This window comes from Leuresthes tenuis, unplaced genomic scaffold (genome assembly GCF_036924035.1).
Source record: "Leuresthes tenuis unplaced genomic scaffold, fLeuTen1.0.hap1 SCAF_9, whole genome shotgun sequence".
Classification (NCBI taxonomy): Eukaryota; Metazoa; Chordata; class Actinopteri; order Atheriniformes; family Atherinopsidae; genus Leuresthes; species Leuresthes tenuis.
The window spans coordinates 8,195,017-8,220,572 of NW_027325363.1; the positions used below are offsets into that span (position 1 = coordinate 8,195,017).

Here is a 25,556-nt window from a genome sequence, read left to right on the forward strand (position 1 = left end):
ACTAAGTACTCCAAGAAATATCAACGGTAAGTCCAGTATCTTTTTTAAGTGAGGACAGCCAACGTACACTACTGACAATCCACTAGAGCTCACTGACTCACATACAAAGAACAGCAGCAAAAAGCTGACATCATTTCCTGCAATTCATGAAGTACACAAATAGCTCCCTGTTCAGTTCCCACACACATGTTGCGCTGCTTGTACAGTATCTTTCACATCACTTTCCAGCTCTGTTCTTCTTGGCTAATTGTGTTTACTTTTTGAGCTTTAAAGCTAATCTCAAAGGGTTTGGTCCAAAAAGAAAAGTCACCAATAAGGAAGTGGAAGAGAAATTTCCTTTCCAAACAGCTTTAACAAGCACCACACCCTGGAAAATACAGGGCCAAACACAGAAGACATAAGCTAGAGGGACGTATAAAAAGAAAGTAAGAAAAAGAGTCTCTTACTTCAGATATGTCAAAGTGAAAATCCAGCGTTTTCCCAGGCAAGGCCTTAGAGGAACGGTCCCAGATACGGCTGATGTCCTCATAGGAGAGGTCACTCTGTGCGAGAGAGGGCTGCACCAAGCTGGCTGATCGAGAAACCACCAGCTTCAGGATATTCAGAGCTTCCCTCCAATAGACAGTCTGCAGTGAACATAGACATATACATATACAATTACCTGCAGACTAAAACAAACACAAGTAAAAAAAAGAAAAAAACAACCACACATGTCTTTTTAGGAGTTTATTATGTGGTTCTATTTATGGCACAAGAGGGGCTAGAGGAAAAGGGATACATTATGAGAATAAGCAGAGGCCTGGCCTGAGGCAGACTGTTTATAGTCTGGGTGTGTCTACAAATTTACTGTACTGACACAAGTGTCTTTTTTTCCCTTCTTTTTCTCATGAGCACTTACAGAGGGAACAGAAACTCTCATTTAGGGCCATTTAGCTAAAGATTTCCACTTATTCCACCTTGTGTAAGTTGGCTAATTGCTTTCAGTCCTTTTAATCTATAACTCAGTTAGCTATCACATACATTTTCTAAAAATATCTGTTAACTCTGTATTATGTTGTTAAGGTTTGAACTCACTTGAACAAACTTCTCAATTGTCTTGAGCACCTCCACGTTGAAGGGTTTGGCTTGAATTCCACTCAGGTCCATGTGACTCAGGAGGCTGTAGATGATTTGTAAAAGTGTCTGCTGCATACTGGGGAGACCCTTCTCCAACAGCTGTTAGAACAATCAAACGACAGTCAGTTTATATGGCCTCTCATATGCACTATGACTGACAAAAGATGTACCAGTTGCCTCAGTACCTCTGCCATATAAGTGACTAGGCTCAGGGTAATGTCCGAGAATGCTTCATGGAGATATCGACACACCACGTTGACCCAAGAGAAGCAATCTCGTGTGTAAGAGTGTGTTTTATACAAAGTCATAACATGAGCAAGGTTGGAGAGCTTGGCATTCTTCTCCTCAAGGCATACCTAGAAAGAAAACTGTATTAATCTATAATATACAGAACAACTAATGAAAATGAGAGGTGAAATATCAATGTAGCCAAACCTGGGCTATCCTCTCAGCAACATCTTGACAAAACTGCGATGGTGCATCAAAGTTCTGCACAAGATGTGGAAGTAGGCAGAGAACATTCAAGGGAAAACCTGATAGATGAAACAGACACATTTCCTCAATATTTTCCTTGAATTATTTTAGTGGAAATTAAGTTGCCATGCATGTACAGTTGCATAAATTACAGTTTTATTGTTTAGAAAAATTCTTTATGAAATATCATCAACATTAACTGAATTCATCCACTGTACCTATGGCTTGAGATGTGTCCACTACAGGCACACGTGACACAGGTGTGAGTTGGCAAAGGAGCTGGAGTGTGAGGTCAGTGGTGGACATTGAGGTGAAACCCTTTAACAGCAGCTGCTGAAGCCCAGTGAAGCTGCTCCATTTCAGTTGGCTCTGCAGCTTTTCCAGCTTCTCTCTGTTTTCCTGTTTGTCCAGCGACATGTTGGCCAGCAGCTTATTCAACAGTCTTAAAGACATCTGATACTCAAATTCAAAGTCAGACTCCATTAGTGAGACTGCCACCCAGAAAATGGTGGCCAGCAGGTTGCTGGGGTGGTTGATGCTCGTTGGGTCAGTGACATTATCTTTAGATGAAGATGAGCTGCGGATCTTTGCTAACAAAGCCTGCTGTTCACATGCTTGTATACGATCCAGTGTGGCACTTCGAGGGGGATCAGAAAACCTGTCAGCCTCTCCAAACTTTTTGGGAACTGAACTGCTCCTCTGATGCCTGCTTCTCTCTTCTCTTCTAAGATTGAGCTGTCCTGTGCTCTTTCTGTTGGACAGCTGCTTGAAACTAGTGATAAAATCTGGAGATGATGCTCTGTAATTTAAAAAACAAAAATCAAAGTCAGTTTGAGCTTTAACACATGATATGTGTGACTGTATGATCAAATGCCTTATCAGCTTAGCAGTTTTCATCTCTTTTGCCTTCAAAATGTTGCCGTCTATTACCGTCAGAGCACAATCATTTAAGATAAGACGCCAAAAGAATTCTCAAGAAATGAGACAAAGATTATTGTAAGTTTCCAAATGTTTATGCTTCCTCTAAGAAATTCCATTTTGATTTTATGTGAATGTATTGTGCAGGTACTTTAAAAAAACAGATACATCTGGTTTATATACAAACCTTGTCAAGATAGCCATGAGATCATTGTTTTTGAGACATTCAGCCAAGTTATCCACCACAGATTCCAGTGTGAGTAATACTTCCATCACATAGCCCTGTGAGAGAAAGGTACAAATGTTGTCTTGTATGCTCAAATCAATAAATCAATTATGTTTGATCTGTTTATTTGGTGGCTAACATTTGCAAAATGCAGCCACAAACCTTTTGGAATTATCTGACCCTCCTCCCCGTGAAAACTAAAAGATCTAGTGATGTTAGAAGGAGCTTTTCGTAACCCGAAGTCACACTTTCTCAGTTCAGATTCCACATTTCACCTGTCAGCAATTATACAGCAATCCTTGTTGCCTAGTTGGATCACTACTCAGAGACATCTGTACACACTAGAAATCATCTTCACTTCCCTTCCTGCATTTCTGGATGGCTGAAATGCAGAAATGCACTTACTGATCAGCAAATGACAAGAAAATAATAAGTTAAGCAAAAGGCCATTACAGAGGACGGGCAAATCACCTTCTCATGAACATGATTCTATGCTGAATATGTTGCTGGAATGAAAGCTCCTCAGAATTTTAATACATGGCAGACCAAAATATGCCCAAGTACAATCAGCAAACCTAATCCAATACTTAAAACAAAACCACCCTGATGAACGGGGCCAGTTTGAAGAGATTAGCAAAGGCAAATTATGTATATGTGCATCAGCAGGCCAGACTTTGAAAAACAACATAGAAAATGTGACCTTTACCACCACCATGTTGGAGTATGGAATCATTTCTAGTTGTTTTAATTGGTAAATATGGCCTCAGCTTTGTGGTCATATTCACAGCGCGTTCACAGGTTTCATTAAATCTTACAAAATGCTGTCATGGGCCCGCTGGCCACACATTGAGAATCTATGCTATGGTTGTGTTGGTTGTGTGTCATATAGTGTTTGCCTCTTGTCTGAGTGAGTTTTTCATGAAAAAAAGCATCTAGAATGATTTTAAATACTCCATTTATTTGTTTGAAAGAGAGACAAACAACTAAGAGACACTCTCAGGCTGCTCCTGGGGGATCCCCAGGTGTTCCCAGGCCAGAAGGGACATATAATCCCAACGAGTCTTGGGTCTGCCCTGGGGCCTCCTCCCAGTGACCAGGAGACATCCTAACTACATGCCCAAACCACCACCAATATTGTAACAAATAAGCTAAATATAAAAAAAAAAGTTGGAAGAGTGGTTCTGATACAAAAGCAAAGTCATCCCTCCCAATGATTTATCAGCCATTCTCGGCATTCCATCCTGACACTAACCTCTTTGCAACAAAGAAGCAGACTGTAGCCTTTGCAACTCTGCAAGGAGATTCCTTGCAACTTGAAAAGGTCAGATTCTCACTACGAGGCTCCTCCCAGTTATTTTCAGGACACAAGGAACCACTTTCTTACTTGGATCTGCATGAAAATGAATCAGTCTGTCTATCTATCTGTTTGTTCATTTATTTATAATTTTTCCTTTGTTGCCACGAAAATTTTCATTTGTTTGGAGATACACTCCTAGAGAACTGACCTGCACTTCCTCTCCATGTTCACCGATGACTTCCACCAGCCTTGCTAGCAGGTCAGACACAGCGTGGGCAGAGATGGGCTGACGGAGAGCTCGAAACACCTGAAAGGAGCGACCAGCGTAGTGACGGGATGAGCTACACAAGGCTGTCTGCAGTGCCACCTCACTGAGCTGCTGCTCCAGGTAGGAAGCTAACCAGGTTGGACAAATGAGAGGTAGGTTGTTAAAAACAGAGCTCTGTTGTAGAGTTAATAGCAATAACTCATGTGTACAAATTGACAGATTACCTGACTTGGACTCTTTAAACACAGACACCACGTGTCTCAGAAAGTTTGTCAGCTGGCCCGTGCTTTTTGAAATTTGGTTCTTTGGTGAAATGTCTTCATGGCACCACAGTGGTCCATAAGGCCTGTAAAACAACCATCACTTAGTAATGAACAAATAACAGTGTATTGTGATTCTAAAGGTGGGCCAATTAGCTTCAATGTCAAGGACCTTGTTTAAATTCAGGCATTGCTGTTCTTCAGTTTATCCTGTTAAGTATTGTCTGTTTTACAACCTTTTTTTGTAAAGTGCATACCATTAAATGTGTTAATGCAACTTGTATCTTAATTCAAACATCAGATCTATTGAACTCCATCATGGATAAAATGTACTACACATGCAGCACCACTAGGTGGGAACCTACATCAAGAAATACGAGACAGCACATCATTGTATCAGATGGTCGATTTGGATTGTTATATATAAAATGTTTTTGCTATAGTGGATATATTTCTTTAAAATACCAAGTAGAAATAAACATTAACATCTGTACCTTGTGGTTAAAAACTCAATGAGTTTGTTAGTCTTCTCGTTCATTTTAGTGGAGCCCACCAGCTCTTCCATCTCCTGCGTGATCTCAGGCAGGTTGTTGCTGCTGCCCCCAAGACTCAAACTGGATGATGTAGAGGAAGAACTCAGACCAGAGTCTGGCACAGGAGACGCCTGACACTCCCGTAAGAAATCAAAACCTCCTGACCAAAACAGATGAACAGGGATGCGTGACTACAAATTGCTTATGGTGGTTTGTTTTTCGGATGTTTTTTAATTTTCCTGCAACTTGCAGCTGTTGATGGTCATGCAAGAAGAATATGTGTACAGAGCATCATGACCTGTGTTTAACATCGCCTGGAATGTAAATCCAATAAGCCTCATCTACTGACTGCATTCACTTAATGTGGTGAAGTTGAATTTAACTACCAATTTAATGCTAACCTAATCACATCATTACTCATTGAAAATGGATTCTTTCTGCAAACATTTTAGTGAAAACATAAAAAAGCCTGTTTTTTTTTTATTTCAGTGGAGGAGTAATTGTTGTGTGCTATCATTATTGAAAAATGAATGGTAAACTGGACAAAGAATACTTTGAATTTTTTTACAATGAGCAGGCAGATGTAGGAGGAGGGGCAGATGTAAACAACCACCTATCCAAGCCCGAGCAGATGGCCCCAATTTGGGCAAGAGGATAAAAATAGCAGAATGGAATGCTTTAATCACGACCTTTGATGTCCTTTGTGCTCAATATTGCTTTTGGCAGTGTCCAAATATTTTCTCCCAAGATAAGAAATGTATCTATAGTCTTAAAGGAATGCTAGCCATCCCCTCCTGACATTCAAGTTTATATTAGCAAAGTCTTGTGTCAAATGCCAAGCTACTCTGTCAACTGGACCTGAAAGACACCTTTTTGAAAAGTGTAATTATATTCACTGTCGGGAAAGATCACAGTTGTAATAAAGGTGGATATTTTACCTGATGGTGAATACTCTGGCTGCAGGCTTATTTTGCAGGTCAGGGTCTTGCCAACATTGATCTCGCGTGTCTGCAGTAACACTGATGCAATGGCCTGAAAGTTGTTGTTACAAGACAATGTGATGAGCAGGTGGAGGAGGAGGCGTTTGCTGTGCTCAAACACCTCTGGACGATAGTGATCCATACCTGAAGCAAACAACATTATCAGATCAGTTAGTCTGCTTCACTGCTGTGTGAACTGATGCTTTGATAATGAGAAAAGACTTAAAGATGACACATTTCTATCACATTCTATCTATTTATTTAATTGCTAATTCTACAGGGACTTTACCCAAAAACAGGGCATGTAGCAGTAATGACAGGTGCATGCTCCAGTCCTCTCTCACACTGTGGTCCACCACCATCTCTGTCATGAGGATGACTGCGATGTTACACCTATATTAAAGAAAAACACATCTGTAAAACCTCTGGAATGAATGAAACATGCTCCCTAAAACAGATGTAAATCAAATTAATGGTGGCAAGCTTCCAAGAAATGGTGTTAGAGTAATAGGGTTGGATATAATTTGTATGCAGGAGTCTAACCTGTGCAGTGGTCCCCTAGGAGTGATGGTCTCTGGTAAATAGTCCACCAGTGGAGCCCAACATCCTCCGCTAAGGGGCATTGGCAGAGGATGAGGCCGGTTGGTCTCAATAACGACCATTAGCCAATCAGCATAGGGGGGCAGAGGTTCACCTGAAGGGTTAAATAATGCTGTTTTGATACATCTTTAATACATAGGGAAAAAAAACAAAGACGGGAGCTGTATTTAAATAATTAGCTTAAAACACAACTTCTTAGAAGATAATTATAGCTTTGAAGCATGGATTGAAGGACTACTTCAGGATTCTCTTTAATGTGCAGCTATTTTTACTCACATTCGGACTAGTTCAGCCCAACATTGATGTTGGGTCAGCAGCTAAAATGCAGGGGCCCTTGGCTCGACTACTTGTGTTTTAGTGCCAGTTCTCACAGAATCCCTTTAAAAAGCCCCGGGCCACTCAGCACGCTGCTCATGCATTATCAATGGCACCATGCCGGTTACCATCTAACCCTCAAAGCCAGCTCATGTTTTTCACAATCATAAAACCATGACAACAAGAGCATTTTCAGGGGTTTAACAACAGAAAAATACTCACTCTTCTCTTCATCATAAGATCCTCCTGAACTGTTGCTATACCGTGATTCCAGGCGGTTGTGTGCTCGCATTATGTGACAAAGCCTGAGGCAAATAAAAATATATACATTTATACATATCACACAAGTCTTGCTTATAATGTAATCTATTAAATCACAACATTTAAGACATTGCTGCATACTATACCTTTCCTCATTCTCCTTAATTGTTTTGGTATCATCTGTGTCGGCAAAGCTCTCCTGGCCTGCCACAACAGTATTGCTGCTTGATGTTGTACCTGAAAATGAACAAAAACCTTAGATGTTTGATAACGTATCTCACATTTAATGCAGGGGATCTATCCTGAGCAAACAGCTTATACTTCTAAACACTAAATGGGCCCACGAACGCACTTGGGATTTCAAGGTTGGCAGAATTTTCCAATTAAAAATAGGGTCCAACACATTTCAACTGGTGTTCATTATATAAATTGATACAGCATTTATAACCCCTGAGGCCTTAGATATTTTTTTAAATCACCTTAAAAACATCCCCAGGAGCATCAAACTTCCCAGCCTTGAGTACTATAGATAAGAGACAGAAGAGTGTCTTCTAAGAGAGCATTCTCTAAGGAGACAAGAGAGTATTCTGAAAATCGATTATATTTATCCTTATCACGAGGCCAGAGTGCGATTTGAGAAATCCATCAAAACTTTACATTTACATTTATTTCTGCTTCATGAAAACTGTAAATCTGAGAGAATATAACAACTTCACAACAATGCCAGAGTGACACTGATCTTATTGAAATAACCCTAAAAATTCTCAGCTGCATCTGAACCAATGTTACTGAAACAACAAATGCTAAAACCTTATTAGTCATAATCGTATTATGAGGCCTCCTCAATGAATGTGCCATGCTTGGAAACATTCTAAAATGGTGTTGGTTTGATAACAAATACAACCAGACCTAGCACAGGAGTCTCCAGAGAGGATGAATTAAAACAAACTTACCTGAAGCTGCTGCAGAGGGTTTGCTTGTGGCAGTGAAGCGATAGAAAGGAGGACTGTCACAGTGTTGCACCACAGGGTTGACTGGATCTGTCTGTTGTAGCTCAAATATCAATTCCTCCATGACTGGTATCGTGTTATTTCGGCAGAGATAAATCACCACTTTCTTGATCTGAACAAACAGACATACCATAGAATATATGTGAGCAACTAAAATCGTAAAAAAAATAAAAATAAATAACATTTTACAGCTTGACTAAATATCTTACATATGGGAGAAGGGTGGTGTCACTGCTGACACCACAAAGGCTGATCAGGAACTGTAGTGTGGTTCTCAGATTGTTGCTCCACTTCTCATTGCTGACTAAAGCATTCCAGGCATTCTCCATTTCTGATCCAGGTAGATCGTCTCCATACTAGTCAGGATGATTTAAAAATAGCCACATTAGCCGCACTGATCTCATATTAATCTTTCACCTTGTTATCAAAACCCCAAGCATTACTTTACCTTGGCAGTCATGAACATGAGATTATTGAGGACCATAGACGTAGCTTGTAATGATCCCCAGCCAGTTCCTTTCAGCTGGTGTGATGAACTTGTGTTGGTCAGTTGACTGCAGGAGTCATAGCTTGGGGTGGACGGAGTGAATATTGGAAGCAGAAAGCCGCTGTCAACCAGCTCGATGTTACCAAGCCAGGGCAAAAGATAGGTCAACATGATCTGCCTCCCATTGGGGTGAGTAGTGGGAAACCTTTGGCTAACCTCTGGAACAGGAAGAAAGATGATACTGACATCAGAATAACATCAGTGGATGCCACCATTTCTGTTCAGCATGATTATCAAACACAAAAAGGCATACTCAACTTCATCGTAACTGGCACATTAATCCTAGATAGCAAATATACTAAATTTAACATAGTTAAATTGGCAAGTTAAGCTCTGTCTTGCTGTGGTCAGCATCATTCAACACAGCAAATGAAATAAAAAAGAAACCTGTCAGAAATTAGTATAACAGCATAAACAAAAAATTAAACAGTAAAATGCTGTAGGTTAACCTTACTGCACTCACACACATACAATACAAACCGTTACCTGAGAACAGAGGAAGCGTGAGCTCAGGGTACATCCTGGCCAGCTGACAGGAGAGCTGGGGCAGGGAGACACTGTAAAGAGGTGGCAGTGGACCATGGGTGCCATACAGAATATCGCTTGGCTTCTGCTCTGAAATCTTCTTAGAATACAGGAACAATTTAGCCTCAAGAATCTGTTCAAAAGAGGAAGAAGATGTTATTTACAACAGACTGTCTATCAACACATATTTTCATATGTAAATGCAAGATCTGTAGGAGTTTTAGTACCAGCAGATTTATGTTTAAGGTTTGTAGTGCAAATACCAACTTTCCCAGCTGACTTGCCACATCTCTTTTGCCACATTTCTTTTGTTTTAATAACAACATATATTGGAAATAAATTAGTTATGGTACCAGGTAGTCACATGGTGAAAATAATTCTAAAATATTTTTTCTTATAATAGCACCACAGCTTTCTATGTAATCATATCAAATTTTGAGGTGCCTTGAGATTTCTACCCCTAGCTAATATGGAATTCCAGAAATAGTGACTGTTGTCCCCAGAGTACTGGTCATTACATTTTATCTCGAGTTCCAAGACTAAACATATGAAACAATACAAACACACTGATCTATACTTGTGTTTCTCACCTGCATTAGCTGCATTGAAATCTCATAGATTTCTCTGTTGGTGTCCGAGGCCTTGAAAAGCACCAGATTCAGCAGCATCACTATGTCGCATGGGTAGTTTTTGCTGGTAAAGACAGACATAAAAAGTCACTGAACCAATATTAAGAAAGTGAGTGTTTTGCATTGTGTTTGGGTTAATGTTTCATGAACTTCAGATAGTCAAAGAAAACGGTGAACCCTTTAAGAGGATTAAACAATATAACCCTTGGAGGCTTATGCTAATATGGTTTTATCACTAGGACAAGACATCAGGATGAGTTGAAGAAATTAATGCAGAGATTGTGAAATGTTGTACCTGCTGCCACAGACTGTAGCAATGGCTTTGAAGCAGCCTGAAGCAAGCTGGTAAGAGCCTGTGTAGCAGCGATCCACAGCCCAGTTAAATAGGTTGACCTGGTCAGCATTGAGCTCCAGGAGCAGGATAATGACTTCACAGCCAAGCTGATGGACCTGAGCCAGAAGCAGACAACAACACAGACTCCCTTGAATTTCATATATTTTCTAAATCTATCTTTATTTTGAACGATTTAAGAATTTAGTGCACAATAATCCCAGTAGCTCAACATTCCTACATCAAAATAATGATAAATTACACTTCATGGCAACATGCCCTGTGAATACTTCAGCTCAAGCTGCATAGTTGTTTTTCATAAGAAAAATGTGTAAAATCAACATTCAGATGCTTTATCTTTTATCTCAATAAACTGTGGCAAAGACAACATCAGACGAGTATTTTTTAAACAAAACTCTCCTTCACTACTTGCCAGCACTCCAGCTGGAGATGACTAGAGCTAGCCTTTAAAAAAACAGGCTTAAGCATGTCAGGTAGGTCAGCTCTTTGATTAAATGCAACCACAGTGGTGAAGTATTGGCTACAGACCCGTTGATCCTGGCAGGCTAGTATGTTATCAAGCCACTTATAGAGGTATCCATCTGGAGAGAGGCCAACATTATCAAAGACAGGGCCACAGCACAGCACAGCAGACATGGCCTGGAAAAACAAACATCAGTCAATTATGCTCACAAGTAAATGGCTTTAAGATTCATGACAAACTTTTTCACTGTTCAACTTTTCCCGACATTGTACAATGCCAACACTCCATCCCAACATTTTTATCATATTGTGACAAAATAACATTTAATTTGCAAAAACACGAGGGAGTTACAGGCATAAACAAACAGACCCAACTTTTGATCCAACAAAAGTCAAAGCTGGATCAAAACTTTGTCATTAAATAATCTCTGCCACATGGAGTAAAAGTGAAGTATTTTATTCATTCTCTCAAAATAATATTCAGTCCCAACAATGGACAGGCCAGTGAATTTTCTCACAGGTTTTAACCACAGCAATCTTGAAAATGTAACTCAGCCAGTGTTTCTCTTTACCTTTAGTGCACAATATTGATATCTCGTGATCTGGTGATTCCTGTCACTGTAGCGGTCCAGAGGGGTGAACATGATGCTGAAAGGTCCAGCCCACTGACTGAAGAGGATGAAGAGGTGATGCCGAAGGCTTTGCTGTGGGAACAGGAAGCGCCTGTGGTGCACTGGGGAGAGAAACAAAAGAAGCTGCTAATGGTGTGCACACTGAGAAACTGAAGAGCCAGCAAAATTATGCAGGCATCATAACTAACTGAAGGGAGAGTTAGCATAATAATGAATTGATGAGGTCCCTTGACAGACCATTAACTGTTAAGTTTAGACTTGTGAAAGCTTGGAAACCCATGAGTCATTGCTTGCCCTCGCCTACTCTGCCTTTTAAGTTGTACTATTTATGGATCTACTCCCAATGGGCAACATCCAAATCGAGCTCAGAAGGAAGAGTCTAGTGCTGAGTGTGTTATTAGTCTAAGCTGCCGAGCTCTGTAAGTGAAAGGGCTGACAAAAAAGGACAGTTTAGCTAATTGCAGGACTACCTGGTACACATTGGATGAAGTTGGCCACCATAGCGCTAAAGTGAGCTCGAATGTCTTTGAGAATCTCTGCATCTTTGTCATTCTCAGCTTCCAGAAGCATCCGGGTTAGATCCACATACTCCAGAAACAGAGCGCCAAGGGCAAGGGTGTCACGTTCCAGGGCTCCGTTCGTACTGCAGGATCACAGAATAAATGTGGAGAAGCTCAGTGATGAGGAATCACAAACATTTCATCACGCAGCAAAAGCTGTTGTCATGTTAACCAAATGTGATTTCGTTCTGCGCTGAGCAACAAATGTCAACTAATGTCACACAAACCTGTCACTGATTACACCTGCATCAGCCAGTAGCTCAAAAATACGCAACAGCTGCAGTCTCAGCAAGTCTCGCCGCTCACGCCTCTTCTTGTTCTGCAAGGGGTCATTAATACAAAACCGTAATGAAAAAGACTTCCAAGATCTAAACCATAACATTTTAACCAAGTCCTTGAACTAATTCACTCTAATAGTAGGTATACTGCTTTTACATATTGTGGTACAAATGTGACCAACAAACCTCAGGTCTTCTTTCTAATGCCTCTTTCATGAGGGGATGTAACTCTTCCACAAGTTCCCTGTGTGCAGACAGTAAAATATTAACATACTGCATTGTGCTTTTTCAAAAATCTTTCTAAGGAAAATGGATTTAAGCAATAAACTCTGATGTCTTTTTAATTATTTGGATGCAGCTGTAAATGCTGATAAGGCACCACTCAGGTATAATCCTCTGTTCATCATTTCAAATTCACTAAAATATAGGTCAGTACAGACTTTAATTCCACTGAAAATAATGGATGTTAGTTCTATTTCACTGCTTCTCTCATTAAAAGAGACAAAAATAAAACTGCGGATTAAATCAGTGCAAGCAAAATACTGCAGATCTTAAATTTTGGTTGTTACACCTTGGTCGACACCTTGGTTTGTTAAAGCAACAAATATTTAAATTAGAATTTTTTAAACCTATATTTTTCATACCTGAATATGAGTGAATTTGTGCGACCGAACCCCAGAACTAATGACTCTGTCAACTCGATGCTCTCTGACCTCATCAGTGGGACCAACTGTTTCAGAAGCCAAGCCACAGATGGGCTCCCAATAACCTGAAACATCAAACACCAACTGTTCAGTCACACAAGTAAAATCTCTCGTGCTGCTTTAACACCACCAATTACACAGGGTTGCAGGAGATAAGTGTCCATTCAGTGAAGAATATATCAGTTTCCTGTTCCATTCATGTGAAATTTCTGCCGTGTAATTTGATCCTTTGAGTGTGAATGTCAACAAGCTCAGTATGAACACTTGATCCTGGGGAAACAAAGCACCTAGGGAATTAATATGTCCAGAGAACAGGGAGCCAGCTACCTTGTTATCGTAGCTGACACCGCTGTCAGGCGTAGGAGTCGTGATCTCAGGTGTCGATGCTCTCAGATGGCCAGGGCTCATGATACTGGGCTTGGCCACCCCAAAGCAAAGGATCAGGTAGTTTCTCCATAGGATTACATGATTATCTCCACTGCCAGAGGTGCTTGTCTTCTTCGCATACACTGGATTACTGGTAAATAATACAAAAATATTAGATTATTTTTAAGTTATTTTAACAGGGGATCTTGAGAAGCTCAATGGTGAACTGGCATCAGGTGGCAAACTAAAAAGAGGAACATTAAAAAGGGATGAAAGAAGTTCCTGATCTCACTGCCATGTCTGAGGATACTTACTTTGGGTCTACCAGAGGCATTAGCATCTGCAGTCGAGTGAAGGCATAGGGCCAAGCATAGCTGAGAGCTGTGGGGCAGTGCTTGGGCAGGTTGTCCTGTCGGAGAAGACTGTATACACACAGAACCCAGGGATCCTTCACAGACTGGGCAAAGATCCACACATGCGAGGGGCTCCTGATGTCATAATGACTGTTGGCAAGCAGTGCATTCCACTCTACGAGCCACTGAAGGTCCACGTGGTGGCCAGCTGACAGGGTGACCTGCAATGAGTCGGTGGCACAGTACAAGCAAAGGTCAGGTGTCACGACCAAGTTATATAGCAAAAAAAAGAATCATCGCTTTCATCTGTCTATTCATTCCTACGCATAGGAAGTATAATTTAAATATAAAACACAATTCTGTGATGCATCTAGGATTTACTGTTTTATCTACACAAATCACAATTATCCACATTGTGTTTATAAACTGATGATTACATAAATGAGGCTGATTTTCAGGTTTACAATTTAAATTTGAGGACCGTCGAAATAGCTTTAGACGCTTTGAAGTTCCAGTGTGTAATATGCGGAGGTGATCTATTGGTACAGATCCAAAACAGTATTCATAACTATTCTACCATTAGTTTAGAACTGGGCAAAAATAAGATTTGTTGGTTCTCCATTACCTTATACAAGCTTATGAACTTATGAACTCCAAACACCTCACCATGTTACAACACTGTATTACTGCAATAGTCCACAAAGGACAGTCAAAATACTTGATCTACACCAGGCCTTTTGTGTTTTTGTGTCCAGCTGTTGTTTAGAGGTAGCTGGACTTCTCTACATTATACACACTGGACTTTCAATGTTAAAAAAACCCACAATATCTCTTTCACTGTCTGTATAAAATGCTCTGTCTTATCTCATGTCACTTTAAGGTCCCTCTCACTGAGTCTGCTCTGATTGGTCAGTTTATTGGGGTGGAGCGCAAGGCGGCAGCTCGTTCTTTCTTTGAGGTATGTCAAACCAGCCACTCGACAGGTGCAATACAAATGTATTACATAATGATGCCGTTAGGTAGAGGAGGAAAAGCCTGTGCAATAAATGAGGCATTTCAGGCATTTCACTAACTTTGGTGAACTGCATACCTTTTAAACACACACACACAAAACAATTTACCGAAACTGTTTCTTGTGAATTGCGAATCAAGTCTTGTGAATCAAGTCACCTGATATGAACCTTGTGAGAGTAAACTTCTGAGAAAATAAAACTTAAACACAGATCTAGTCTGAGAGTGTGGGTTTACTTAGGAGCTGAGTCACAAAGAGAAGCTTATAAATAACTTACTGTGTCAGAGACAGCAACATTGACAAAACTTTCCAGGATAACGGGGCTGAGCTGGTCCATAACCTCTATCATTGGTTTATCATCATCCTGCAGGTGGAAAAAATATCAGGTCTCAATCTGTAAACCAGATATCAATTTCTGATACAGTATATCATGTAGCAATAGTTTGGATTTTTCTTGCTATTACCTCAGACTGTCCAATGGTCAGAAATAGACTCCGTATCTCTTTGAGTATAGCAATGGCAAGCTTGCGGGTGCTCAGCTGGCAGGAGCAGAGCAGTACAAGAGCCAGTCCCTCAACAGCATGCAATACAGTGGAGTGTGGACCTCGTTCTGCAGGCATCTTAAGACTCGAGTTGGACTGCAGCAGCTGCGACATACACGTCAAAATAAAACAAAAGCTTGGTTCCCAAAAATCTTATAAAATGACAGCTATACAACAATTATTTGTTACAGCAAGTGTTGGTATTAGCAATCAGAGAGGTATATAACAGATAAGAAAAAGAAGCGAGGCAAATTGTGCCATTTTCTCATTTTAAAGTTCTAAAGATATGTCACCAAAGAGACAAAGATTACCTCAACAGTGTGCATTTTCGTATTATCGAGGCTCTTCCCCAAAGTAGCCAGGGTCAGTCTCCACTGTGTGAGGAGCTGCAGCAGTAATTTGAGGGAAGCATCTAACAATCCCTGGTGGATGTCTTGGACCTCACGCAGCAGGAAATTAGTGAATCCAAACAGAACGTCATCACGCCAGTCAGAGAAATCCACCAGCAAGCTTTGCAAAGAGTTCTGGGCTATGAGTCGAAGCTCGTCATCCATATGGATTGTCAATCTGCGGAAGGCAAAAACCCAAAACAAAATTAAAATGTTCTATTTGCAGGAACAGAATAAGGTTTAGCTGTAAGGTTTAATTTTATCAGAGCAATAAGAGCAAAAAATATGATATGCAGAAACACGTCCTGAGAGGCAGTAATTCAACCACTCTGAGTCACCTGTTGCTCGTAGTAAGTTGTCAAACTTTATAGTTGCAGACACACAGCAAGATGATCATCCTAAACTTCTGGTGCTCTCAGAAAATCATTGAAAGCTATCTTTGGTCACAAGACCACGACACTGTCTGTCTCTGAACCTTTCTCACTGCACACATGAAATCCCTGTTAAGGCGACCAACGAAATTGCGATGATTGTCTCCCTATGGTAATCTTCCAACTAAGATAGCCCAAAATCATCCACTGTATAGCACGCATAAGACAGGTAACTCACCGAGAGAGCAGCTCTATGAGCTCAGGCTTGGACATCCCGTCAGGGAGGATTCGAGGAATGGCAGCAACACATGTCCTAAACAAGTCAATCTTTGGCTTCCTTTCACCTCTGTAAAGGTCAGATTTTAATTATGAGTCATACTTTAAGTGTGTTAATCTATAAAAAGTAAACTGAGCCATCATTCTAATACAAATTAGATTGTCAAATAAGTTAATTATGAGTCATTGATGGCACATTTAACATTTGAAGAGTTCAGGACTTTTGCCAACTTAATAGTTTGGTGGTGAAGTTGCGAGAGTTCACGTGGACACTTACGTGATCATGTCCTCAGGCTCCTTGTTCAACATTTGAGCATTTGTCATCATCATGCAGCGTCCCACCTCCTTGTCCAGGTGTCTGAGGATGTTGTCAATCGTCTTCCGCACATGAAAATAATACTGCGACATCCCTGGAGAAAATGACAGAAGAGAAAATAATCATATCATCTGCAGAAATTTCAAGATTTATATATGAGATTTCACAAAACTTTTAAAACTAATACAATTGTCCTGTTAGTGTAAGAAATCATCTGATGGATTTCATTGTGATATCTATTAGTTGTTATCATATCAGTAAATATTGGTTTTCAGATACAAGTAAAAGTTTTTTTTAGCTGTTGGCAGTTTTTCCAAAGGACTGAGATAAAAAGGGATGTCCAAAATCACATATGTAAAAACCCTTAAGCTCAAAATGTTGAACTTCGCTTTACACAATATTCAGAACTATGATTATCATTATTATTATTATCACTGTGCTGAGACTGTTATATGAGTCTGAAGAAGCAGGGTATTCCAAACATTCCTGATCACGGTTTGTCCCCCTCACCAATGACTTTGGCCTCCTCATCTGTCAGCGTTTTGCTCAGGTATGTTTTCTTCACTCGGAGTGTGTTCCCAGAGGGCAAAGTGCAACCCGTATTCGGCATAGGAGGCTCTCCGTCCTTCTGCTGGAGTTTATCGGCTATCACCAGGAATGCTCTCAGGCCAATATTCATTCTCTGAGGAGAGAAGAAGTTTTGCCTGCTTTCAGTATTTTTTTATCAGACCTCTGGAGCGTTTGAAATGAAAATGAAATGAATTATAGAATAAACTGTAACTATAAGGATGTTACCTGGCATTCACAGGTTCTAACTTATAGGAACACTATACATATTTATTTACCTAATTTTAACCCCAAAGAGTTTCAAACACTTATCAGAAAGAAGCCAAGTATCATTAATTTTAGAGAAATAATACTTGTCTGTTTAATTCATGGCTTATTGACTGTATGTATATTTTTAGACTATTTCTCAACCACCACAAAGATAAATATTGAATGTGTACCTCGGGATTAAGACTAAAGGCTTTTGCAGGTTTTCCAACACTGAGAAGGTCAAAGATAATCTCTTTCATGGCAAAGTCCAGTCTTTCCTGTATTGAAATAAGGAAAAATGTATTCATGTCACAACTCACAGTGAGAGTATAATGCTGTCTTTATGTAGATGTTCCACTGAATACTGACAGTTCACTGTGTCTACCTGTGCAATAAACTGAATGATTTTAACAAAAATATTCAGAGGCATGTCTCTTGGAACCACACTGCGGGATCCTTTGGGGAACAGCGTTGTTGTGATGGTGTTGAGACGACTGTGAACACAAAGAAAATAAAACATCATGCCCTCAAAAGTTTTTGACTGTGACTCTTTTGCTTAAAGTAAGTCTATATTTTTTAAGTTTATATTCAAGACTAATTTATACATTTTAAAAATGTAAACCTGAGGAACAGGAATTTATGGTCAAAATATTTAAGTTTACTCCAAAGGCTGCAGGAAAAACATGTAAGTAAAATTGATTCAAGATATTTACCCCTGTGTTGCAGTGTTACTCTCACACTTTATTCTGATCATGTAGACCCATAACAGTCGATACAAGGACTCCAGTGCAACACGAGCCATTTTAGGGTCTCTACTCTGTAATAAGATTATAAATGAAAGTCAGTGACAGAAACTGTCAGTTTATTTGTCTATTGATTGATTTGTCTAATGATTATATTCCACTGACAAACTACTACAATCTTATTTAACGGCACATTTCCAGGTTACCTTCAGATTTGAAAGACAGTTGTTGAGGAAGACATGCCATCTATTAAGGAAGAACTGTTTCTGGCTGACACACAGCAAGCACGTCACCAGGGGGTATAAAGCCTGTGAGGACGAAAGCAGAGTTTAGATTTTCTTATCATACACTGCCTTGTGAAAATATCCAAGCAAAAACTAAAATAATAATAGTAAAAAAAGATTTGTGATATGTGTATGTGCCATTTTAGCGGGCAGACTGGCTTTAACAACATGCTGCTGTCTTCCATTTCCCGGGAAACGAGTGTGCTTCATTCAAGACACTTTGAGGATGGGGATGGGACTTTACTTAAACTAACATATACTACACTGCTTTCATGCCCCTTTTTCTCTGACCGCCCTCGTAAATTATTTCTAGTGTTGACACTAATGTTATGAAATAACATTACACAAGAGTGACCTTGAGGATGCATTGCAGGCATCAAGGCCATCATGCAACAGAGGCAGTCAGAGTGAAAACAGAGGTGGGAAGCAACAAACAGGCCCAATAATCAGTGTCAGTTTTTTTCTGCTTTCTAACTGACCAACGAGTGCTTCTTTCTAGATGACAGGTCCATGGTTGTGTCGTACAAGCTGTCCACAAAGTTCCTCAGACAGGGTACATTCACCTCGTTCTTCACAGCCTGGGACAACATTACACAGGGCACATGAGAAAACACAATTCTCTCCACTGTGGTGATCTTTTTCTTGCTAAATCAACTGTTATGAAATGCATGCAACATCTACAAAATAAAGAAAAATACCGCTGCAACAGGAACCAGGATCTCAACAAAGAGGCCAGCGAGGGCATGCTTAATGTCCTTATCCTTGACTTCGAGAAAATACTGAGCACACTCCTGTGGAAATGATAGTAGAACAACTTATAAACTTTAAAACTATAATGCATTAAGAAAAACATTTTTTAGACATTATTCATATTTAATGACGTAGAATATAACAATGAAAATTAGCAAAAGAAAAGAAAGTATGAATCTGTAGTTCACCAGTTCATATCTACACTGAAGTCTGCTGTACCTGCATGAACTGAAAAGAAGCTTCAAAATCCTCGACAGGGTACATCTTAATTCGGAAGAACTTGACACCCATGATGAGGCTAATGGTACTCTGCACTACATATGGACTCTGCTCTTTCTGCCGCAGCTCCTTTAGCTCAGTCATAAACTTCTTCTTCACAGCAGGAAACCTGGGAAAAAATAACCAAAATGTGAGTCTACATAAAGATGCCTGCACTATTCAGTCAGACAAATCCAAAATCAGTCCTTTCACAAATATGTAGAACTCAGAGTTGTGATAATAAAATAAAATGACATGACTCAGGAAGAAAGACTGCCAAGAATACCATCCCCTTGTCTTGCCCTTAACACACAGACTCTTAGCCTGCACCCCATGATGAACTCCTCATCTCGCATCTGATCCTTTACTCAAACTGGCCCAGAGATGAGATTCTTCAGCTGGTCTAAATATAGAACATAATCCATCATGGGAGCTCATAAAAGCATTTGTTAAACTCTTCCCTGTAGGCTTCTGCAGTAAGATGGTGAATATAGATGTTCCTGCATCTTGGTCATATGTAGACTCATTAGTTTAGGAAACCAAATTAAACCAAATTAACATACCTTAACATTTCTTTCTAAAGACACTTCCAGAACATATAATATCAATTTGTAGTAAAATTCTCAACCCCCTTCCTTCCTTTCTTGACCCAAGAGCAAAGTAATTACGTCTATTTTTCTAAGTAAATTGTCTACTGCAGGAAATTAAGTGCAGTGTATACTTTGAAAACGAGGTCTGTAGCTTTCCAACAATATATCTATATTAGGGTAGGGTATAGGGTATTCTCCTTTGCTGCAGGGATGTAAAAGGTTCAAATCATGAGACATTAATTTCCACTCCTAATTTGGTGTGAATGAGACCTGCCTAAAAGTGTCTTCCAGACTCTTGAACCAGGAAATGTTTTGCAGAAAGCCATCATGGATTAGAACACACCAATAAACTGTAATGTGGCATGACACAAACCTCAACAGAAAGGTGAGCAAAGATCTGATATTCATAGTCACAGGACAGAAACTTCGTGCTTACTTGGACTGGGCTAATACTCCTATGACTTCAGCATAGAGGTCTGCTACAGTGTGCATGTTACCAGTGTTAGGGCCATGATATCTGCAGGGAAAGCAAAAATCAGATTATCCCAAAACTATATATGGAAATGTATCTGTGTCTGAACAAGTGAGCGCTTACCCCTCTTTGTATCTGAAGTGCTTGAAGGCTAAGTTAATGACTTCACTGACCAAACCGTCAAGCACAGGGTAGAGTGGCATCTGGCACAGAAGTAGAAGACAAAATGGGATGAGAACTTAAATAAGTTTCCACAATCTATGTAGTTGTAGTTATGTGGTTGTTTAGCAGAGTTTAGTAAAGTCACCTGTTTCAAAACTTCTATAAGAACAAGAGAGAAGATGAAATCAATGGCCAAGTCCCTTCTTTCAAGTAGGTAATCTCTCTGCTGCTCATCACTGTGAGAGAGAGAAAATACAGGAACAAGTTTTCGACAATCATATCATCAATCATATCATATCAATGATAACATACAAGCTTCACCAGTGTGTCTTTACATTTTATACTGACAACGCAATATTACATGTGCAAATCAGTTTAATAGTTCTCACTTTTTGGACTTGGTGTTGGCTCTTGGCCGGTACTCATGCAGCTCCTCCTCTAGTCCATTCTGTCTTTTGTACCAGTCAAACAAAGTGCGCAGGATGGAGGGGAGACTATATTCAGCCAATGAGCTCATGGTGCTTATCAACTAGAAGAGCAAGACATACAACGTGCAAATGTACATTGGTAATCAGTGATAAACATACCAAAGTAAGAGATACTAATCAGTGTTTCCTATGTTTATTTGTACAGTAATTTCAGCTAAAATTCCAAGCCAACCCAGAGTTATATTTAAATCTCGTCATGATTTAAACATTTAAACAGTAACTGGGGTGAGACTAAATGAGGATAATTTCAAGATTACATTAACTGAGAGAAAAAGCCCTTAGTGGGACCATGCAGAAGGACATGGTGCCCACGGGGCAGCCTCCCTAAGTGTAGGGGGAGGGAGCTGAAAAGGAAGGAACAGGCCGGGCACACAGGAAGGGAGGAGAGTCTGGTCGAACTAGGGAACACAGCGAGCCCTTCATTCAGCACAAGGCTGCAGAAGAATCCAGGCTCTGTAAGGGTGTTGAATGGCCTCGCACAGCAGCACAAACACACCTCTGTGGCTGTGAAAGGGCCCTCTCTGGAAATCCACAGGCCTGCCAAACACACCTAGTGCTGAGACGGTGCCAGCTCTCAAGTTAAACACTCCTGCCCTTGACTGAATCTGAAAGACCTCTTGCGATGTAAGCACGACTTTCAGCCATCACCTCTTTCATGCTGAAGCATGATACTAAAACAGTGTGAAACTTGATTTGTCTAGTTGCATGTTCCGATTCCGGTAGTTATGTTCCTTCAGGTTTTTATGAAGATGTAAAACAAAAATACAAGTATGTGCACTTATCTCCTGGTGAAATAAACATTTTTTTTCTTATAAACTATCATTTTATGTACTTACCTGATCAAACTGAGGATCTTCGCCCCTCTGTAGTGACTTTGTCAATGGCTTTTCCTGAAAAACAGAAAGAGGAGTCATTTAAAAATTCTTCATGTCTTTACAATCAAATAAATTACAACTGGAAAAGTTCTTCAAAGTTTGATCCAAAGCTCATAACTCCATCTGACCTGTCAGAGGAGAGTGTGGGAGTATTTTTAACAGGGACTCATTACAGCACAGCTAATGAGAGAGCTATCCATCAGTCTGTTTCCTCGCATGAGCAGGCCAGGTCACGTACAGTATTAGAGATGGGACTTTTATGGCAGCTCCCATTATTACTGTCTTCTATCATCAGAGATAACAGCCTTCAGGAAGGATTTAGGCTCTGTGTTCGTATCTCCTGCTGAATGGACATTCCTGTCGAAGCTTTCTTGACTTCTGTTATATTCATTTTATGACTAGGAGTGTGGATGTTAAGTCAAGTGGTGTTTATATGAAAATGTCTCACAGCTTCACATTGGAGTTTATAACAACTGTTTTAACAACCAACCAAACAAACTCAATGGTTGAAAAGTTGTGTTAACACCCTGCCAGAACATTCTTTAGAAATCAGAGTAAAAATACTGGAAAACTTCCAGATAACTTCTTCAAGGCGCTCATTTTGTTTTTAAAGATACAAATGTAGCTTCATTATTCAGCACTGGCCTGATTTAATAGGAAACTGAAGGAGAATGATCAATTCTACACTTGATGCACATTCACCACTAATGCACTAATCTACTCTTGCACAAATCAAAGCATCAGCTTTCCTTTTTGCTACTTGGGTTTTCCAGAAAGTACCCTCTGCTGTCTCATCAGCAAGACAGCAAGTGGTGTCACATCACTTGCTGATTAATCCAAAAAAAACTAAAAGTCTGACATGTGTGACACTGACATTGCATGGGCTGATGACAATACCACTCTCTCTCGCTTGCAGTCAGATCACCAGCTAAGCCCCAACCGCTGATGAATCTTTTAGTTTTCAACAAATGCTTGCATCTGAGAAGCCCATCTGTCCTGGAGGGACAGAAAAGTCAATCCTTCTTGCACTGTCAGGCTTTTACAATGCTTTATCAGGCACCCAGCAGCACAGTTTTCAATCATCTCAGAGATTCAAAGCATTCTTTACTGAATCAATTTTCTGCCACTAAATAAAATGACCCCGTTGAGAACAGTTCTTAATTTCTTTTGTGTTTTATTAACTAATACTAACCACAGAGGACTGAATGTGAGGAATTTTAGCAAACAAATCCACATGCAGGATGACAATGAAGAAGAGGCCAAGAAGAAATGAGGGGTGACACATTTGTCCGGTGGTAATTAACACTACCCCACTGTCTGGCGTCACTGATTTACAACTTCCTGTGAATCACACTCCCTAAAACTGGAGTTGGCACATCCACATCAGCCCTGCTGATGCTCTGCCACAAGCAAACATTGCAGTGTATTAGGCATGTTCAAAAATCACATGGAAGTGTAAATATTTCTGGTAGACAACCCAACAGTGACTGGCTGTGAAGTATTTTAGTTGAAGTCTATTTTTGGCTTTTCCTGGTAATATAGATCAATTAATTTTTAGCTGACTTTTAGTAGCAATTTTGAGATACTGATGTGGTTCTACGAACTGTTGGAGTGCTGCCCACATTAACACATAGTGGCTTTTCTCCACCTCCTCAAATACATGTCGAAAGAATTATTTATGGCAGCCGATCTTGGCCCTACAGTCTGGCTCCAACCTCCACTAAACAAAAAGTCTCCTCAGGATTTTATTGCAAACACACCTTCAGTTATTTTCATTTTTACCTTTCAAAAATTATCATAAAACAATGGATAGGAAGGATAAGTTTCCCGTTTAGTGACAGATTATCAAATACAGTGAGAATAAACAAAAAAAAATGCCAATAAACATTTAGGACACTACTGTCCTAACCAAATGAACAGGCATTTTACAGTGAATCTATGTATGAGGTTGACACTGCTACCATTTCAAACAACTAAAATGTATCTATTTTTTTTCTCCTCATTGCTCATGCTGCATGTCTTCTTGGTCTCAGACATCTGCCACCACATCTCCTAAATCAAAGAGACAAACTTCTGATCAAGGCAATTCAGGATTTTTTCTGTACAACAGCTAAGTTCTATATCTATATGCTCAGAACTACAATCTTAAGATGGATACAAATTATAATAACAGGCTGCAAACAACAACTTTTTCTCTAATCTTACTGCCTTACAAATGCAAGACTCTTGGTGTTCCTGGGTTCTAGCTTTCAAGAGTAATAATAGCAAATCCCTATGGACATCAAAAGCAGTACTCTAGTCTGTCACTGTGCTCACTCACCAGTGGCTCGGCCATGATAATGCGGATCTTGCGATCTGACAAGGTGGTAAAGTTGGCAAACAGGCTCTTGAGGACATATTCGCCCGGCTTGCTCTCTGGGTCGATGTTGATGGGCATCATGGCTGGGGGACCTTTCTCTCCCTGAGGGCAGCTGACTGGAGGGATGGGAGGTTTACTGTATCCGTTCCCCACAGGTGAGGCTGCAGAAAAGACACAAAAAACTCAAAATGCCGGAAACAATTTTGTTCAGTAGACCATTGCTAATTAAAGCATGAATGAGTGGGACAGTATCGGCCACAGATCTGTGCAGGAAAAGAGATCACCAAACAGTGCACTGCTGAGAATTTTCCAAACATGGGCAGAAAGTTCCCAACATGTTGAGCATTCCTGAGTATGGCTGTCCAAAGGGCACCGGCTTGCCCCAACTCTGCTCTTTCTTTCCGAAAGCTACACAGAACTGGACACACATGGAAATGAATACACCATGTCCAGCAGCTGGTGTTTTCATTTCGTTCCAAAGATGTCATTGCCCTTTAAGAGTAGCAGGAGTTTTGTGCATGTAACCATCCTTTAGCCAGTGTTGTGATGTGGCACATGTTTAATCATGACTTGGCTTCCTTTGGGCCAAACAAATCCCTTAAACTAACTCTTTAGTTAAACAAGGCTGCTTACAGATACAAAATGACCAAATATAGTATCGGGATGCAAATAAAAATCTCATTAGAACCGGGCCATTTTCATTTAGCCTGAAATTCTGCAACCACACAAACTCCTAAATCTGATGTGAAAAATGCAGAAATGACAGGGTAGACTAACTGCCTTACAATGAATTTCCTTGCCTTAGGTCTCGGTGCCCGGCCATGTCTCTCTAAAAAAGGTGCAGTGGGTCTGAGCTTGTGTGTGCGTGTGTGTGTGTGTGTCTGTATGTCTCTGTGTCTCTCTGCGTATTTATGGAGGTAGGGGGGTTGTAATGTTTTATCATTGTTGTTTTTTAGCCTCTGTGAGGCACTTTGTGTTGCTTTTAAATCATGAAAGGTGCCATATAAATAAAATTTGATTTGATTTGATTTGAATGAATATCACATTTCCCTGAACTCCTGAGATGGTAAAAGTGTGCATCTGCATGCAATGCACAGTACAGTCTGCAGTCTTTCAGGGGCACGTAAGTCACATATAGAATTTTCTGCATCATTTATGCACTATTAATAAGGACATTTCTCCAAGAC

General features: G+C 40.1%; 1 protein-coding gene across 11 annotated transcripts in view; it reads right to left on the reverse strand.

The window, feature by feature from the left end:
• frya (furry homolog a (Drosophila)) overlaps positions 1-25,556 on the reverse strand; it is a 49,474-nt gene that overhangs the window by 9,847 nt on the left and 14,071 nt on the right. For 6 of the 11 annotated variants that reach the window (XR_011917114.1, XM_072392157.1, XM_072392152.1 and 3 more), the window contains exons 2-47: positions 24,331-24,530; positions 21,972-22,025; positions 21,037-21,176; positions 20,793-20,883; positions 20,609-20,688; positions 20,450-20,530; positions 19,385-19,553; positions 19,114-19,206; positions 18,895-18,993; positions 18,338-18,439; positions 18,102-18,205; positions 17,774-17,882; positions 17,580-17,666; positions 17,083-17,254; positions 16,534-16,666; positions 16,219-16,326; positions 15,532-15,787; positions 15,143-15,325; positions 14,956-15,042; positions 13,628-13,887; positions 13,275-13,464; positions 12,888-13,012; positions 12,430-12,487; positions 12,193-12,284; positions 11,876-12,048; positions 11,346-11,506; positions 10,840-10,950; positions 10,255-10,409; positions 9,921-10,023; positions 9,292-9,463; positions 8,707-8,963; positions 8,468-8,614; positions 8,202-8,370; positions 7,210-7,485; positions 6,616-6,766; positions 6,362-6,465; positions 6,031-6,216; positions 5,054-5,252; positions 4,524-4,645; positions 4,240-4,427; positions 2,696-2,790; positions 1,809-2,389; positions 1,552-1,649; positions 1,302-1,472; positions 1,075-1,215; positions 447-626 (exon numbers count right to left, since the gene is read on the reverse strand). Coding sequence is in view for 10 of the 11 variants with exons in the window: in XM_072392152.1 (XP_072248253.1) it covers positions 447-626; positions 1,075-1,215; positions 1,302-1,472; positions 1,552-1,649; positions 1,809-2,389; positions 2,696-2,790; positions 4,240-4,427; positions 4,524-4,645; positions 5,054-5,252; positions 6,031-6,216; positions 6,362-6,465; positions 6,616-6,766; positions 7,210-7,485; positions 8,202-8,370; positions 8,468-8,614; positions 8,707-8,963; positions 9,292-9,463; positions 9,921-10,023; positions 10,255-10,409; positions 10,840-10,950; positions 11,346-11,506; positions 11,876-12,048; positions 12,193-12,284; positions 12,430-12,487; positions 12,888-13,012; positions 13,275-13,464; positions 13,628-13,887; positions 14,956-15,042; positions 15,143-15,325; positions 15,532-15,787; positions 16,219-16,326; positions 16,534-16,666; positions 17,083-17,254; positions 17,580-17,666; positions 17,774-17,882; positions 18,102-18,205; positions 18,338-18,439; positions 18,895-18,993; positions 19,114-19,206; positions 19,385-19,553; positions 20,450-20,530; positions 20,609-20,688; positions 20,793-20,883; positions 21,037-21,176; positions 21,972-22,025; positions 24,331-24,530 (7,013 nt within the window). In the remaining variant the exon portion in view is untranslated. The remainder of the gene's footprint in view (positions 1-446; positions 627-1,074; positions 1,216-1,301; positions 1,473-1,551; positions 1,650-1,808; positions 2,390-2,695; positions 2,791-4,239; positions 4,428-4,523; positions 4,646-5,053; positions 5,253-6,030; positions 6,217-6,361; positions 6,466-6,615; positions 6,767-7,209; positions 7,486-8,201; positions 8,371-8,467; positions 8,615-8,706; positions 8,964-9,291; positions 9,464-9,920; positions 10,024-10,254; positions 10,410-10,839; positions 10,951-11,345; positions 11,507-11,875; positions 12,049-12,192; positions 12,285-12,429; positions 12,488-12,887; positions 13,013-13,274; positions 13,465-13,627; positions 13,888-14,955; positions 15,043-15,142; positions 15,326-15,531; positions 15,788-16,218; positions 16,327-16,533; positions 16,667-17,082; positions 17,255-17,579; positions 17,667-17,773; positions 17,883-18,101; positions 18,206-18,337; positions 18,440-18,894; positions 18,994-19,113; positions 19,207-19,384; positions 19,554-20,449; positions 20,531-20,608; positions 20,689-20,792; positions 20,884-21,036; positions 21,177-21,971; positions 22,026-24,330; positions 24,531-25,556) is intronic. The other 5 variants (XM_072392158.1, XM_072392153.1, XM_072392156.1 and 2 more) reach the window with 1 other exon arrangement.